This window comes from Bos indicus, chromosome 24, assembly GCF_029378745.1.
Source record: "Bos indicus isolate NIAB-ARS_2022 breed Sahiwal x Tharparkar chromosome 24, NIAB-ARS_B.indTharparkar_mat_pri_1.0, whole genome shotgun sequence".
In the NCBI taxonomy this organism is placed as follows: Eukaryota; Metazoa; Chordata; class Mammalia; order Artiodactyla; family Bovidae; genus Bos; species Bos indicus.
In genome coordinates, this window is record NC_091783.1 from 43130186 (window position 1) to 43146356 (window position 16171).

Below are 16171 nucleotides of genomic sequence, written 5' to 3' on the forward strand. Positions count from 1 at the left end.
ACGGAGGCAGAGGTCAGGCGGCAGATGTCAGGCGACAGCGCTCTGGGAGCCGGCTCCGCGCGGCCCGGCTGGCAGCGCGCCAATGGGGGCCAGTCACCCCGAGTGCAGGCGGCGCTGGACAGTGTCGGCCGGGTTTCTCCTTCCGAAGGGTCAGGGTCAGTGCCCCACCCCCTAACCCACTCTAGAGAGTAGGCTTCGCAATTAAGAGTCGGAACAGCTGACAGCCCGGCCCCTCTGAGGTCTGTCCCCTTCCGGCAGAGCATCGCTTCCCACGTCCCGTGTCCCACATCCTGGGCCGCACCCGCCCCTCCACTGCAGAGGCTGCACTGCCGGCGTGGCAATGTCCCCACTGACCCATCTGACAGGCCGACCGGCGACCCTCGAAGGCCCAGGGAATGGCTGGGCTCCGGGTTGGCGGCGGAACGGCTGTCGGGTACAAAGCTCCGCAGCCCGAGGGGCGTGGACCTGGGCGGGGCGAGCGGTGGCGCTTTAACAGGCCGGAGCGCCGGGAGGCCGGCGGGGAGGGGACTGACCGGACTGAGCCATGGAGACTGCCCGGGACTGCGCCGGAGCCCTGCTCAGGCGAGTGCCACGCTGGTTTAGGGTTAGGGTTTGCGCCCCCAGCGCCTCGCATCCCCATGGCGCTCCCGCCGCCTCGGGGCCCCTCGTCTCCCCGCCCCCCGGGGCCCCCAACGCCCCGTGTCCCCCTTCGTCCCGCGTCCCTCTGCGCGGCCCTGCGCCCCCAGCCCGCGCGCGTCCCCTCCCGCGTCTCCGGCTGCCCCCAGCGCCAGGTGCGGCCCCCAGGTGCGCGGGCTCCGGGAACAGGTGAACGTGGTGAGTGCCCGAGCCGCATCTCTTGCCGCCGCGGGAGCAGACGAAGCGGGACCCAGGAGACCCCCGGCGCGCGCGGGGCCAGGCTGCTCCGGGTCCCCGACCGTGGTGGGAGCCAGGGCTAGACGAGGGTCGCCGGTGGGACGGCTTCGGGGTGGCCAGCTCACTCCTCAGGGCCGCGCGGGCTCCGGCACTACCCGATGGCGCTGGCTGAGCTCTCGGGTTTGTACGGCGGAGTTTGAGGGGAAGCAGTAACGCTGCCGCCGAGGCCGGGCAGGGGATGCGGGGCAGTGGTAGAGATGCCGGCGGACCCGGGGCCTCCTCGCCCGCCTCCCACGCCCAGTGACCGAGGCCCCATCACTTTTCTTTCTTGGGTTCGTCTTAACGTCCAAAAACCCAACCCACTCCTCCTCTGTAAAATCCTGACGATCCTGGTGGCAGTGACTATAGATTTAAGGGAGGGAAATGGCAACCCACTCCAGTGTTCCTGCCTGGAGAATCCCAGGGACGGGGGAGCCTGGTGGGCTGCCGTCTCTGGGGTCGCACAGAGTCGGACACGACAGAAGTGACTTAGCAGCAGCAGCAGCAGCAGCATGCTTCTCTGAAGATCGTCAAAAGACACGGAGAAGCCATTGAATGCTTTTTTTTTTTTAATTTTAAAATTGAAGGATAATTGCTTTACAGAATTTTGTTGCTTTGTGTCAAATATCAACATGAATCAGCCATAGGTGTGCATATAAATACAGGTTTTCCCAGGTGATTGGGGTGGAGGGATTGGGTGGGTGAGGCAGTAGTGTGATCTGTGAGCTTCTGAATCTGGGTTCTTAAACAGGGCTTCCTGCCATACCCAGGGTTAGAGAGCTGCCACAATGGAAGGGGAGCTGTCTGGCTGGGGCTGTCTCTTTAAAATTGGGACCCCAGGAAGGTGAGAAACAGACTTTTTCATGCCTCTTTACTCATGTGGTTTAGACGTAAAGGAAAGGCCCTGGTTTTTTTCCTGGTTTCTTCCTCTTCCTCCAACTCCACTCACAACCCTCCCCCGCCCCCAATCCCACTCCTGGGGTAACAGACACTGACAGTTTGGAGTGCATCCTCCAAACATTTCTCCCAAGGACCTCTCCAAGGTCCTCTGGGCACTGAGCTGGTGGGCCAAGTTGTAAGGACGACAGGAGCATCAGTTCCTGGCTGGTGTGGCCTGGAACAGGAGGACAAGGCAAGACCTGCAAGATTAAGGCTGCCCTTGCCCTTGCACCTGACCCTACAGCATCAATCCCAAACCCAAAACATCTCTGTGAGTAGGAAGGACTTGCTTCTGAAGTCTTGCTTCTGCAGTTACTGTGCAGATGATCTCATGGGAAAGGACTGATCTGCTTAGCCAGCCCTGAGTGCGGGGCTCTGGGCAGAGGACCACCCTGGGGACAGACTGTCTCCAGGTCCTGTTTCCATGCTGAGCTCCTCTGATTCACGGGACCCCACCTGCTTCTGCCCACCTGTAACACTTGCTGAAAGGAAAACTTTCATCCTCTGCCTTCCTTAAAGCTATATCTAGGCTGCATGAGACCCCCTGGCAGGCAAGGTGACTGCTGGACTTCTGTTGCCTCTCAGTGGTCCTGGTAGAGTTTTCCTAACTCTGTCTTTTGTTAGTAAGTACCTGCATGTTGCCAAGGCAGGAACCTAATGTTTTTTTTTTAACATCGGACACGGGTAAGCAATGATCTTAACCCAGTCATTAGTTTGTTCATTGTCTGTGATCAGGAGGCCTTGGTGGTAATGGAAGCAGCCCAAGGTCTCCTGGCCCAGCTCCGGATGCCCAGGATGTCCATCCCCACAGTGTGTGTTGTCACAGACACAGCCTGCTCTGACTTTGTGTCCTGGCAGCGATAACACACACACTGAGATAGTTACAGAGCTCATCTCCATTGCACTTTGTGCAGAGTAGCTGTTTGGTCCTCTTTCCTTGAACAAAGAACTCTAGGTTTTGAATAGCTGCCCTTTGGGACAAATTTGACCAGTCTTGTAGGAGACACAAGGGCGGAATTGACTTTTCTATGGTTACTGATGCTTACTCCTTTCTGGTCTAAACTCATGTTGCTGCTGCTAAGTCACTTCAGTCATGTCCGACTCTGTGCGACCCCAGAGACAGCAGCCCACCTGGCTCCGCCGTCCCTGGGACTCTCCAGGCAAGAACACTGGAGTGGGTTGCCATTTCCTTCTCCAATGCATGAAAGTGAAAAGTGAAAGTGAAGTCACTCAGTCGTGTCCGACTCCTAGCGACCTCATGGACCGCAGCCCACCAGGCTCCTCTGTCCATGGGATTTTCCAAGCAAGAGTACTGGAGTTGGGTGCCATTGCCTTCTCTGAAACTCATGTTAATAACATTCAAAGTGTACAGAGACTTCATGGCCATGTGCTGGATGTGCTTTCTAGCCAAGCATTTTTTTCCCAGAGTCGGGGGGGTGGGGGGTGGGGGTGGCGGGGCTCAAGGCACAGTAGGAATGGCCACAGTCCCGCCAGGGAGCTCCCAGTGGGTCCCCATGTCCCATGTGTTGCTTGTCACTGGCCAGGCATCACTGGAGGGCAGGAAGCCTCTTTGGGGCCAACACTGCTCTGCTTCCTGCCACAGTGAGATCCCCCCACCCCAAAACAGTGTCCCTCACCTGCTGTCCCTGCAGTTCTTGGAGGCCCCGCCAGGCCTGATGGATGCTTTCCAAGGCCTGTCCCTTCTCTGCCATCCCACAGCTGGGGTCGCACTTTCCTTCCATCACTGTCCTGTCACCTAACTGTGGGCACAGGATCTGTCTGAGCTTTATCACTTCCCGTGGACCCTCCTTGTCCACCTGACAACCTGTTCCTGGGCCCCCTGCTCTCCCCCAGCACTTCTAGAATAAACACCAGATCAGAGGGCAGCCTAGAAAGACGCCATCTTATGACCTGGAGGCCCAGCTTTGCTCCACTGCAGTGGAGTTCACATCCATGGTCAGCCAGTGTCCGTTGCTCTATTTCCCACCTGTGTGTGTTACGGTCTCCTCTGTCCCTCCAGAAAAAGGTAGACTTCCCTGTCCCTTCAGTTCTGGGACCTGTGCCCCTCCACGGTTTTCAAGAATCTTCCATGAAGTCTGACTTCTCTTATCTTGATTTCCCTGAAACAATATTATTTCCTTGAAGAACCTGTTTCTTTGTTTTCCCGTGTCCTGAGCCTTTCCCCTTTCTGTTTCATGTGATTACCTGCACCTTCCTGGGGATGAGAGGGTGGCCAACATGACGTGTCATCAGAAGCTGGACTCTAAGACCTCTCAATGCTTCTGAGACAATGTCGCTGCAGGAGGTTGGGGGAGCAGGGCGGGGCTGTTTGGCCAGTGACACAAATGATCCCACCAAGAGGACCAGACTGAGTTGGATTAATGTGTTGCTTTGTTCATGTGGCTGGTTGAGCCCGCTGTGCACTTAGCTGGGGCAGAGTAAGCACCTGGTGTTGGTTGAGCCTGTTAGGTGTACCTAAGCCTTTTCTCAACACTGACCTAGTTCTTGGTTGGGAAATTTAAGGATTGAGGACAGCAACAACTGGACTTCCTCCTTTATCACAACTGGCGATCTCAGAGCAGTGAGGAGGGAGGCCAGTGCTTATCTGGTCAGTAGTTAAAAGACAATGAGGGCTTTGTGATGGCGGAGCGAGGTCAGAGGATCACTGGTGCTCATAGAGGTGCAAGCGTCTGCAGAGATGAGGAGATTTGGGCCCTAACTGGGTCAGAGCTGTCAGGCCCACAGTGTGCACTGATCCCCCGGGGCCAGGTTCTGAGACGTGAACTTTGTCCTGCTATTTCTCTGGTTGAGCCTGAGCCTTCCAGTTCTCAGGAACAAAGGAATGGGTTTGGGGGGAGGGAGGCTCTTGCTGGCAGGCCCCGGGCTCTTCTGCACTAGAGGAGGGTTTCACCAGGGGGCGGGAGGGTGGGAAGGGCATTCCCCCCACCCTGACCCTGGTGACCCTTCCCTCTGCCCTGAGCACCACCCCCCACACTCAGCTGAGATGTGAGCTTGTGTCCTGATCAGGCAGTGAACCTGTTCCTTTCTTTACTCCTTACAGTGAGCTGGTTTTCCATCAGGTTGAGAACAGAGCTGGATTCCAGCTATAAAGCATCATGGGGTTTACTCTCATTGCCCTGTTTACCAGGTTCCCCAGGAGGAAGAGCACCAAGCAACTTCCGTGCAGCATCACCCTGGCAGACGTGAGCCCCTGGTTGTCGAGTTGTGTAACTGAGGAGCCTGTGTAATTCCCCGGAACGGGGGCAGAGGTCCAGAAGCCATGTACCAGGCCCTCCACTGGGTTGGCTCGGGCCTGGACTCCCTCACTGGGCCGGCCTTGGTCTGGAGGAGAGCTTCGGAGGGACTAGTGACCAGGCCCAGTCTCCTTGCAGCTGTTGTGCTGGACACAGGCTGGGTGGTGACCCTGGAGAGGAGCCAGGGCTGTCCTCCTGGCAGGCAGCTCTCCCTCACCAGCTCAAATTGATGTTTATTGCTTAAGATGAAGTTCAGAAAGATTCTTTATTAACTGGATGACCTTGAGAAATCACTCTGAGCCTTGACTTTCTTACCTGAGAAATGGGGTAATACTTTCCTTGTAAGGTTATAATGAAATTAGTAGATATATTTTAAAAGCCAGCATGCTGCTGGCCATGGCAGGTGCTTAGGTGCCTTCAGTCACAAGGCACAAGCCTGATGCTGGCCAAATAAGCTTCAGACCAAATCCTTGCTGGCAGTCTAGGTAAAGAGGCTGTGGCACAGGTTCCGGCATGTCAGGGGAGGGGAGGGGCTTCCCACACAGCACCAGGCATTTCTAAGACGCCAGTGGGGTGCCCGAGGATTCAGCTCAGTCTCGACCCCATCTACCCAGAGACAGTGTCTGATCCCACAGGGTATGGGCTCAGCCCCACAAGACTGCCCCCTGCCTGCACTGTAGATGCCAGTCACAAGTCCAGATTGTCACCTTTGTCTGTAAGGAAAGTCCAATCTAGCTGGAGATATAAAATATAGATAGATAAATGACTGACATATGCAGAGGTGTGTATGAAAGTGAAAAGTGTCCATCGCTCAGTCATATCCCACTCAGTGTGACTCCATAGACTGTAGCATACCAGGCTTCTCTGTCCATGGAATTTTCCAGGCAAGAATACTGGCTGGGTAGCCATTTGTTCCTTAGCCTTACTGTACAAATCTATAACTCTGTGTGTGCCTGATTCTTTAAGTCTGTTCAGCTGTTCCATGGCCTCAAGAAATCATTTACTTAGGCTTTTCAACTCTAAAGCCAACGTTTGCAGAATATTATCCTTATTTCTCCTTTGAGTTTGGTGCCTTCACCTCTCCTCCTCAGTTCCACGAGGGCTTTGAATGTTCTGGTAAAACAGGTGTGATGATACTGTGTTTGTTAATTTTACATATTTGTTTGTTTCTTGGGTATCAGGTACACAATTTTTAATCATCCCCAACCATTGACTTCTTTTCTTTAGGTGCAAATATTAACCTTGTCTTATTTCCATGTACTTTAAACCTCTCGTTAAAGACTCTTTAAACTAACCTCAGTTGGCTTTCACTTGACCCTTCTTTCTAGGCCCCTGACGTTTATGGGGTCGCAGACAAAGAAGGTGCTGTTCACACCCCTCATGCATCCCGCTCGCCCCTTCCGTGTCTCCAACCATGACCGGAGCAGCCGCCGAGGGGTGATGGCCAGTAGCCTACAGGAGCTTCTCAGCAAGGTACCCCCATCAGCCACGAGGGCCCCCAACTCACAGGGTCTCGGGGACAAATAAGTGCAAGACAGGGAGCTTGGGGGAGCCTGCTGGGGTTAAAGGGAACATTGCTGTGTCCCTGTCCCATACAGGACTTAGGTACAGAGATGAGAGCCCTCAAAATAGCCATTAATTGGGAATTCCTTGGTGGTCCAGTGGGTAGGACTCTGAACTTTCACTGCTGTGGGCCAGGGTTTGATCCCTGGTCAGGAAACTAAGCCCTGTGGTATGGTCAAAAATAAAAATAAAATAAAAATAAATTTTAAAAAATAAGAAGGAAACAACCATCATTTGATAATGTGGCTTTAGTTTCTTGACAAGGGAGAATATAGGAGGCACAACTTTAGAAATCTGGTTTTGGTTATAGAGGCCAGGAACCAACTGTTCTTAATCTAAAACAGTGTCCTCAATCACCAAATAAGGAAGAATCATAGACTTTCACCAGAGACAGGACCTGAGCATCCAACACGCTGTCTCTGAAGAAAGAGAGACACGGCTCTCTAAGCATCATGGACACGGGGTCGTTCTTTTTATTTGTCCAAATAAGCAAGACATTTTAGAAACTGAATATTGTCCACTGTAATTCCTTACCTCACGATGTTGAAACCTCTGAAGAAGTTAGGTCCATTCAACTTTTCAACTTCTCTTTTCCAAGCAAAGTCTGAGTTATAGACACCAGCCAAGGTACATCTTTACCATTTAGATCCTTAAAGTCAGCCAACACTTTGGGGACCATGACTTAATGGATGCCACTGATGGGTCCAAATAGAGTCACTTCAACTGGTGACGCTGGTGTGTTCTGTCTGACCTAGACCTTGGATGCACTGGTGGTCGCCAGCCAACTGGTCACCTTGGTGCTGGAGGAGGATGGCACTGTGGTGGACACAGAGGAGTTCTTCCAGACCCTGGGGGACAACACACACCTCATGGTCCTGGAGCAGGGGCAGAAATGGACACCGGTAAGTGTGTTATCTGGGCGGCAGCTGGGCAGGCTGCTCACCTGGGTAAGTGCGGTCCCCACTTGGAGTTGACTGGCTCACTTTCTGAATAATTCCTCTGTGTTCACCCGGTAACTGGATCTGCTGCCCTCCAGGGATGCTTCTAAGTGTTTCTAGGAAATGTGGCATCTTTGCAAACCTGGACTGTGTGATTTAGAGCTAGTAATTCTGAGGGTCAGGCTTCGGCCAGTGAGGAGCTGCAGACCCTGTTAGGGCGTGTAGATCTGACCTGGATCTCAGGAGGCAGTGAGATGATGAAATTAGGGAGGTATGTGAGGGTGTGACATAGTGTGACACAGTGAGTTAGATAAGCAAAGAAGTGGCATAAAGTGTTTTATTTCTGAGAAAACTATAGATTATAAATCTTGAAAAACATTCCCACCATAAAACATCTAAACATGTAAAGCATAAATATTCAAACATCTTTTTGTATGCCTAACTGACCTTCCCTGGTGGCTTAGATGGTGAAGAACCTGCCTGCAATGTGGGAGATCTGTTTTTGATCTGTGAGTCAGGAAGATCCCCTAGAAAAGGGAATGGCAACCCACTCCAGTGTTCTTGCCTGGAGAATCCCATGGACAGAGGAGCCTGGTGGGCTATAGTCTATGAGTCGGACATGACTGAGCAACTAACACAACTGACCTTCAACAAGGGGAAATCCTCAGAGGTCAACATTCTATGGGAACCAGAATCCAGAGGCATAAGCAGGTGCCGAAGCTGGTATCTCCCCTCTGGGCAGCCAGTGACCCCAGCGCTGCTGGAGGCTGGGCAGATGGCCACCCACCGCTCTCTCCCGAGCATTTGGCCTCAAGCTTCCCCCTGAGTCTTTAGAGTCTGCTCAGTTTGAGACCACCCAAGCTGAGTGTAGTTTACAGAAATCAGGGACAGAGATTATTCACTGATGCTCATGACCTAGCTGGTTCCTCCCTCCAGCCCCCATGACCCATATCCTCATCCCCAGAACCCAGGAACTTGTCACTTTACATGGCAAAGGGGAGTTGTGGGTGTGATTGACTTAAGTATCTTCACAGGAGTGATGACCCTGGATTACCTGGTTGGGTGGTCATCACAGGTCCTTGTAAGAGGGACATAGGAGGGCCAGTGAGGGCGGAAGCAGGGAGCAGTGACAGGAGGATGGGCCAGGGGCTGAAGGACACGGGTGGCTCTGTCCTGCCCAAGCAGGACAGCCCATAGTTCATTCAGCACCCCTGACCCCCAGAACTGTCAGAGCATCAGTCTATATCCTCACTCAGCTTGTGGCCATTGGTCCTAGACGCCCCAGGACACTAATTCAGAGGGGAAGGGTCTTTTCTGTTTGTTCTGTGAGATGCTCTTCTACTTAGTGGGGGAGTCGGTTGCCACATAACAGGTTGAAGCCCCCAAGTGGTGGGCACGGCAGTGGGCACTGAGCTGCAAGTCAAGGTGGTGACAGGAGGCAGTGGACAAGAGTGGCACCAAAGTGATGGTTCTTGGGGGCGGGATGTTTCTCCATCTGGTAACAGTCTGGTTGATGTGAGTCTTACACGGGATCCTACATGTCTGGACTGCCTTCCTTCTGAGGTCAGAGGTCCTGTCCCACTTGTAGGAGTTTCTCAGTGAGGCCACTTGGATTTGACTTGGACAGAACTTCCCAGAAGTATCCACCAGGGGGCTCCCTTCTCAGTCCAAAGCTTTGGTGCCTGTCAATCCCCCTGAGGCATCTTGGGGGTGGGGTGGGGGGGATGATGAAACTCTTCCCCCCCAACCACCCACCCCACCTCACCCCACTGCCGCCATGGTTAGACTCCGAGTTTGGGGAGGCATCTTGATTCTGACTCAAGACCGAGGATGCTGGCAGAGATCAAAACTTTCATGCTTCAGAGAGGAGCTGTGTCCAGAACCCCCTGCCTTGAGTCAATTTTTAATAACGTTTCCTAAACAATAGATGCACCTCTTCCGAGGCAGCAGGACCTCATGTGTATTAGTTCCTAAGCTGGGACCATTATGTGTCCAAGTTGAGGGGTGGGGAGAGAAGAGAGGCGCCAGCAAGAAGGGTTTAGGTGCTTTTAGGGGGGTTTACAGTTTAACTTTAAATTTAGACTTTTGTCAGTGAATTTAACACTCAGAGCCCCAACTACCCCCAGGTCCCAAGGTTTATGAAAGTCGTTCCTCTATTTGAATCCTGTGCACTGCAGGACCGTGTGTGCAGCAAACCCACCAGAGGTGTGCCTGGGACATGGCCCTGGGACAGTTCTCTGTTTTTTCTCAAAGCTTCTGCAGGAAGACCATGTGAAAATGCTGTTTATAAACCTGGGATTTCAGAGGTCTCTGACCTCTCCCAACCCCAAGGGTCTCAAGAGAACTGAGAGTGAGTCTGCTAAGTGTCCCCAAGAGGTCAGCCTTCCTCCAGGGCAGGAAGTAGAAATCAGGGGACGGCCCTCACACCAGCCCTGGTTGGCCATAGGATTCTGGCATTTTCCGTGGCCACCTCTCATATGGTGGAATAGTATGCCTGTTGGTCAAATGTACTGTGACACTGTCATGGGCCCATCCACATCACCAGGCAGCCGCAGTGGCCTTGGGGGACCAGGGTGAGTGCGTGTCCACCACAGATCACTGGCACAACTGTCCACTGAGCCCTGGACCCTGAGGCCACACCACACTCACCCCCAGTCCCTGAAGAGAGCTGCTGGAGGAGGTGACTTCTTATGGGTTTGGACCCTGTGGCCGCAGAAGCACCCTGACTGGCTGAAAACATTCCTCAAATAGTTAGCAGCTTATTCATGCTCAGATTTTAAGCAGACAGGAAAACCCAGCACTGCAGGCCCTGCAGGTGGCAGCTGGGATGCACTGCAGCTTCTGCCTTCCCCACCCTTAGGCTGGCCACCAAACCCCAGCCCGCCGGCCGCCTCAGAGACGGGGCATCGCGAAAGTCACCTTCGACTTGTACAAGCTGAGCCCCAAGGATGTCATTGGCTGCCTCAACGTGAAGGCCACCATGTACGAGATGTATTCTGTGTCCTACGACATCCACTGCACAGGGTTCAAGGCCATGCTCAGGTAACGCACCCGGGAAGGCAGGGTCTGGACACAGCTACTGCCCTTCCTCAGCCCCTTGAGCCCTGGCCCAACTCGCACTCGTGTCGTCGTAAAAACTTGTCACACCACAGACTTATTCAGAAAACTGAGACTTGAAAACTAAAATATATAGTTTTCTCCAAAGACCGTTAAGTCCAAAATGGAACAAAAACCCTATATAAGAAATAGAAGAACCAAATTCCATTTAAAAACTAGGGTCATGCATTTAAAACCTTATTTCTCAGCAACGAGGGCTAAATCCAGACCCAAGGAAATTCTGACCTGGTTGTGCTGTGCGTGCTAAGTCATTTCAGTCATGTCTGAATCTTTGTGACCCCATGGACTGTAGCCCACCAGGTTCCTCTGTCCATGGGATTCTCCAAGCAAGAATACCAGAGTGGGTTACCATGCCCTTCTCCAGGGGATCTTCCCAATCCAGGGATCAAACCCAGTTCTCATGCATTGCAGGCCGATTCTTTACCGCCTGAGCCACCAGGGAAGCCCAAGAATGCTGGAGTGGATAGCCTGTTCCTTCTCCAGGGGATCTTCCTGATCCAGAGATTGAACCCAAGTCTCTTGTGGCTCCTGCAATGCAGGCAGAGTCTTTACTGCTGAGCGCTCCTTGTTGTACAGAGTAGCCCCCAAACCTCAATGAGGACTTACATACATGGTTCTGTTACCACTGACTCCCTCTCTTGCAGGAGCCTGCTGCGATTCCTCTCTCACGCTGCCCAGGTGACTGGCCAGTGTCTTATCCACATGGGCACCTACATGCTCCGAGTGCTGGCCGAAACAGAGGAGCAGGCGGTGCCTGGCTCGCGCCCTTGGAGAGGGATCAAGAGAGGGTAGGGGGCACACCTGGGAGGTCAGCCAGCTTTGACCCAGCCGGTCCCTCTAGGGGATGAATTTGGAAAATGCTGTGTTCCCACTACGTATCACCTGCTCAGGAAAGAAAACGGGCCTGAGCGACTATCAGGGACTGGGCGGGGGTCCCTGGGGTGGTGGTCCCTTCGGTGGGGGCTAGGATGGCAGGATCCAGGGGCTGCACAGTGCCTTCCGCTCCACAATAAACCCATCAGGAAAGCTGCTATAAAACACGTACTTCTTAGTCTCCTTCATCTCAGGAAGTTTCACAGACGCTGAATCAACCAGAAACTCTCCGCTAACAAAGGCAATCGCTCTTAAGTCTCTATCAGGAGCCGGTGCCGCGGGAACAGTAGGGTCAGAGATTACAACCGGGCTCCTAATGAGCCCAGAGACCGGAAAGCCTGCGGGCCTCAGTCTTCGGAGAATAGGCTCTGCCAGCCTTTCCTAAACACGAAGCTGCTGGAAATGAATCCTGATCAGGGTGGGCATGGCCGAGTCAGGCGAGGCCCCAGGCCCCATCACGTGGTTTGGGAGGGGGCAGTGCGGCTCCCGGGAGAAATGGGGTGGGGGGGCTGCTGGACCAGGGGATCCGCACGTGCCAGGTGCCTTCATTCTGTGGTTTTCCTCCTGAGAACCGCTGTCGCGGAGGCCTGGACCCCTCCTGTCTGAAGGCTCAAGACAGTGGGAGACCCACGGCTCGTCCCAGAACCTCAGAGCCGCTTGCAGTCAAACCCCTAGGCCGGGACTCGTGCCCTGCCCCCATCCTCCCATCGCATCCCGGAGCCCCTCCGTCCCCTGCTCCCCGTCCACCGGACCTGACTCCCACCCTTTCTCCACTTCACACGCGGAGCAGCGGGGCCGGCAGCAGGACCTCAGGCCGGGGTGGGGCGGGATGGGGGGAGGGGTCGATGGGGGAAGGGGCAGAGGTAAAGGAATTGCCGCCTTATTTCTGGAAGCACAGCCTCTTTTTACAAACTCAGCCAAAAAAAAAAAAGACTCAGGCATTTCAGGGTCCCGTCCTTCTCGCTGATAGGGGAGACGCCACCCCGTCCGCGGGCTCGCCGCGCGCTTCCCTTACAAGGAGCGCGGCTGGAAGCCCTTCCCCACGGTCCGGGCGGACGGAAGGGGCGTCCCCAGGCCTCCTGGGGCGAGACGGCTCCTGGCTCCCAACACCTCCGCCAGGGGCCGCTGCTGCCTCCGCGGGTGAGACGGCGTCACTTCCCGGGGATTCGGCCTCCAGGAAAGGGACGGCCTCACTTCCAAAAAAGGAATTTTCACTCAGCGCCCGGTTCCTTGACTCAGCCGCCGCCTGACTCAGCGCCCTTTCCTCTCCACATCCAGGGCTCCCGGGCTGTTCTAGGAGAGGTGTGTGTGGGGGTGGGGTGGGGCGTGCTCTACCCCCAGCCCAACCCACCCCGCGCCCAGACCGGCCTCAGGGCTGCAGAGGTGGAAGGGGCCGGACACCACGTCGCCCTAAGCGGTCCTCTCGACACTCTTGCAGCATCCTCAGGACGGTCGCGGGCAGGGCCGGGTCCCAGCTGTCCGGCTGTCATCACCTGCCGTGGGATTCCTTGGGCTGCTGCTGCCCGCCAGGCCTGGCCCAGGATGCAGATGGTCGCATAAAAATAGTCAGGGGCCTGGAGGTACCACTGCCGGCTGTTCTGTTGAGCGGAAGCCAGATGAGAGGGTGGGGAGCGCGGCCTGGGGCGGCTGCATCAGAAGTGGGCGGTGGGGGTGGGGTGTTCACCCGATTGGAAAGCCTTGCGACCCCTAGCCCTCCGGGGAAGGAGCATCTCACCGGACGGTTCTCCTGTTCATCACTTTCCAATCAACCCCACTGCACCTGAAACGGGTCATGTCAGCAGAGCTGCGGGTGCTGGCCCACGACCAGGGTCAGGAAGCCAGGGTGCAGGCAGCGGTTGCCAGTCAGTGAAGCCAGGGGAAGATGTTCGACCGGCAGCGGTTGTACCTGAGGCAACACAGCTGGGAACTAGGAGAGGGTAGGCTTCGTGTTCAGTATTCTAATCCCAGTAAAATGAACTTAAAAAATAAAACAAGCTGGAGTCAAACGTGTGGCTGAGGACGGGTTACTTGATTTCCTCACCTGTGGAAGAGTGGATGCACCTGCCTGGACAGGATGGTGGGTGAACTTGTCAGCCCCTCCCAGGACTGGGACAATGGGCACAGACCTCTGTCTCTCCCTGGAGTGGATGAGTGGGCCAGGGAGCAGGTGTCTGTGGTGGGGGTGGGGGGCACACACACATTTAGCAGGGAAGGGCCACAGCGTGGGGTGAGCTGCTGGGGTGGGTGGGAAGGGATGCTTTCTGAATCTGGGGCCAGCGGGCCTGTGGGCGCGGCTGCCACTGCATTCCTGAGGACAGCTGGGACAGCTGAGGGGGGAGGGGGGAGCCGACAGGACTGCGTCTGGCTTTCCAAATAGAAGGGTTTTCCTCTTGGGGAAGAAGTAATAAGAATTCACATGGCTTTGCATTGGTCTCTGTCCTGCCAAGCCGGTCAGCAGAGAAAGCTGCTCACCCCTGAGCAGCGGAGGAGGAAAGGCAGGCCAGAACCTCCCCACATGCCCTCTGTGCCCACCACCCCTGCAGAGAGCAGTCAGGATTAGCTGCAAACCAGCCTGAGTGGTGGGAAAGGAATTCCGACAAATAATCTGGTGCATCAGAATCAGTTGTGACGTGGTTATGACTCTTTTCAAAGCACCTCCTAAATTTATATTTAACTCGAAGAAAATCGGTGGTGGAAACCTCTTTGCTTAGGGAGATGTTATTCTTCATTTCCCATCGTAATATTCTGGGTCCCCTCTTTCAGAAAAGGAAAGTCCCTTGAGGCTGTGAAATCTGTGTCTGTCTTTTCTTCCTTCACTTACTACTACTCAGTTAAGTCATGTGCTGAGTATGACTACAGGCAGGAAGTCTAGTCTCCAACTGAGGAGTTTACAACCCAACCCAGGAGGTGAGCCTTGGCAGCTTGGTGGGCGCTTCATGGGCACGTGCACTCACGGTTGCTGAGACATGGAGGAGGGACAGATGAGAACTGCTCTGACACTCCTGCAGGAGGAGGGGGAGGGGTGAATCACATCCAACTGGAATCTGGGACCAGAACAAGGGCCCATCAGAACAGCCCACCTGCAGTGGGGATGATTCAGATTAACTTAATCCAATCCGCTGGTTTAAGCAGCACAAAACCAATGATTCTCATCTGTGCTTTTAGTTGTGAAAGTGCAACATAGCTTTAAATATCTTTCCTGACAGCTTCTCACCACACAGCAGCCCAGTGGGTGATGAGACGGGCTGGAAGAGAAGACAATCAGGTCTAAAGGATCCAGAGATGTGCAGTGGAGGAGCAGGCAGGCTGCAAGCTCAGGGGTGGGGGTGAGGAGGTGGCCTGAGGGTCTCTTACAGGCAGGAGGATGGGGGTCCCCAAGGTGGACAGAGTTTGTTGTCAGGGGTCCAAGGCCCGAGCAGAAGACACAGCACGGAGAGGTGGTGGCTGAGGATGGCAGGAAACAAGAAGTGGTGGCTTCACAGGGAGGGGCTCAGCCAGACTCAAGAAGTCTAACAGACTCAGGCTGGGACCCACAACAGCATCCAAACAACAGAGAAATGGTTTCATGACTGCACCCAAAGGTCAGGGCAGAATAGGGACACACAAAATTAAGTCTTTTTCCACCAATGAGACCACAAAGCAAGGACAACTAATCAGTGGATGCGATTTCTGGCCTATAACATTTATCACAAAAAAATGTATCCTGGTGTGAGTACAAATGCTCATGGGATTCATCACCCACAAAGCACTGGAAACTACTAGTTGACCGCTGAGTGTGCAGGCAGTGGGCGGGGGTGCTTGGACATCCAAGGGAACCCCACCTCCCTGGTCCCTGGTGCAGAGGTCCAGGGCCTTTGCCCAAGACTGCTTGCATCAGCAGCTCCTCTGCCCTCCAGACTAGAAGTCAAGGCCAGAGGCGCCCAACCTGGATGGCCCCACATCTTACCAGGACTGGCTGGTTGTGCCACGCAGCTGGCCCTGCCCATGCTGTCCTTGGGGGCTCTGCTCTTCCTGTGCAGACAAGTCCCATTGAATCCTCCATTGGCCGTGTCTCCACAGGCCTATTCTCTCACATGCTCATGGACAGCTTTCCCCCATCATTTCTTCCTTAATATTAACATGAAAATATCTCCAAGTTGTTTAACAGTAAGCATGATGGTGCTTGCTATTTGCTCCCAACTCATGGCATTATTGTCATTGTTATTTTTTGTCTGCACAGATGTTCCTAAAACCTCATGAGGATTATAGGATTATACAGCCAATCGTTGTTCAGTTGTTCAGTCATGTCTGACTCTTTAGGACCCCATGGACTGCAGCAAGCCAGGCTTCCCTATACACCTAACAGTGTTCACAACACAGTAAAGACTGTTGAAGAAAAGAGGGAGTAAATCAATGAATCATCATTAATTACTCAAATAGTATCCCACCACCAGAGCAGGCAGAACCCAGCCCTTGACCTCAGCACTTTTTTGGTCAGCAAGTGGGTCTGAGGGCCAGGCAGGTCCTAGGGACAGTTCCCGTGTAAACAAGTGGAGCATTTTCTCTGTGCTTGCCATCCCTTCAGCATGGTGCTGT

General features: G+C 54.2%; 1 protein-coding gene and 1 long non-coding RNA gene across 4 annotated transcripts; both read left to right on the forward strand.

The window, feature by feature from the left end:
• Window positions 1-11763, forward strand: CIDEA (cell death inducing DFFA like effector a). Of its 3 annotated transcripts, none has more exons than XM_019986950.2 (5): window positions 1-155; window positions 6434-6578; window positions 7424-7570; window positions 10467-10648; window positions 11368-11763. In XM_019986950.2, the coding sequence occupies exons 1-5, from the start codon at window positions 25-27 to the stop codon at window positions 11513-11515; spliced, it is 753 nt and encodes a 250-aa protein (XP_019842509.2). In that variant the 5' UTR covers window positions 1-24; the 3' UTR covers window positions 11516-11763. The 3 variants fall into 3 exon arrangements, with proteins under 3 accessions (XP_019842509.2, XP_019842511.1, XP_019842510.1); XM_019986952.2 differs by lacking the exon at window positions 1-155 and adding an exon at window positions 364-582; XM_019986951.2 differs by lacking the exon at window positions 1-155 and adding an exon at window positions 1663-1756.
• Window positions 11764-12450: 687 nt separating this feature from the next.
• Window positions 12451-13602, forward strand: LOC109577959 (uncharacterized). The gene is made up of 2 exons (XR_011563832.1): window positions 12451-12898; window positions 13035-13602. It is a non-coding gene; the product is annotated as an uncharacterized lncRNA (long non-coding RNA).
• Window positions 13603-16171: the final 2569 nt, after the last annotated feature.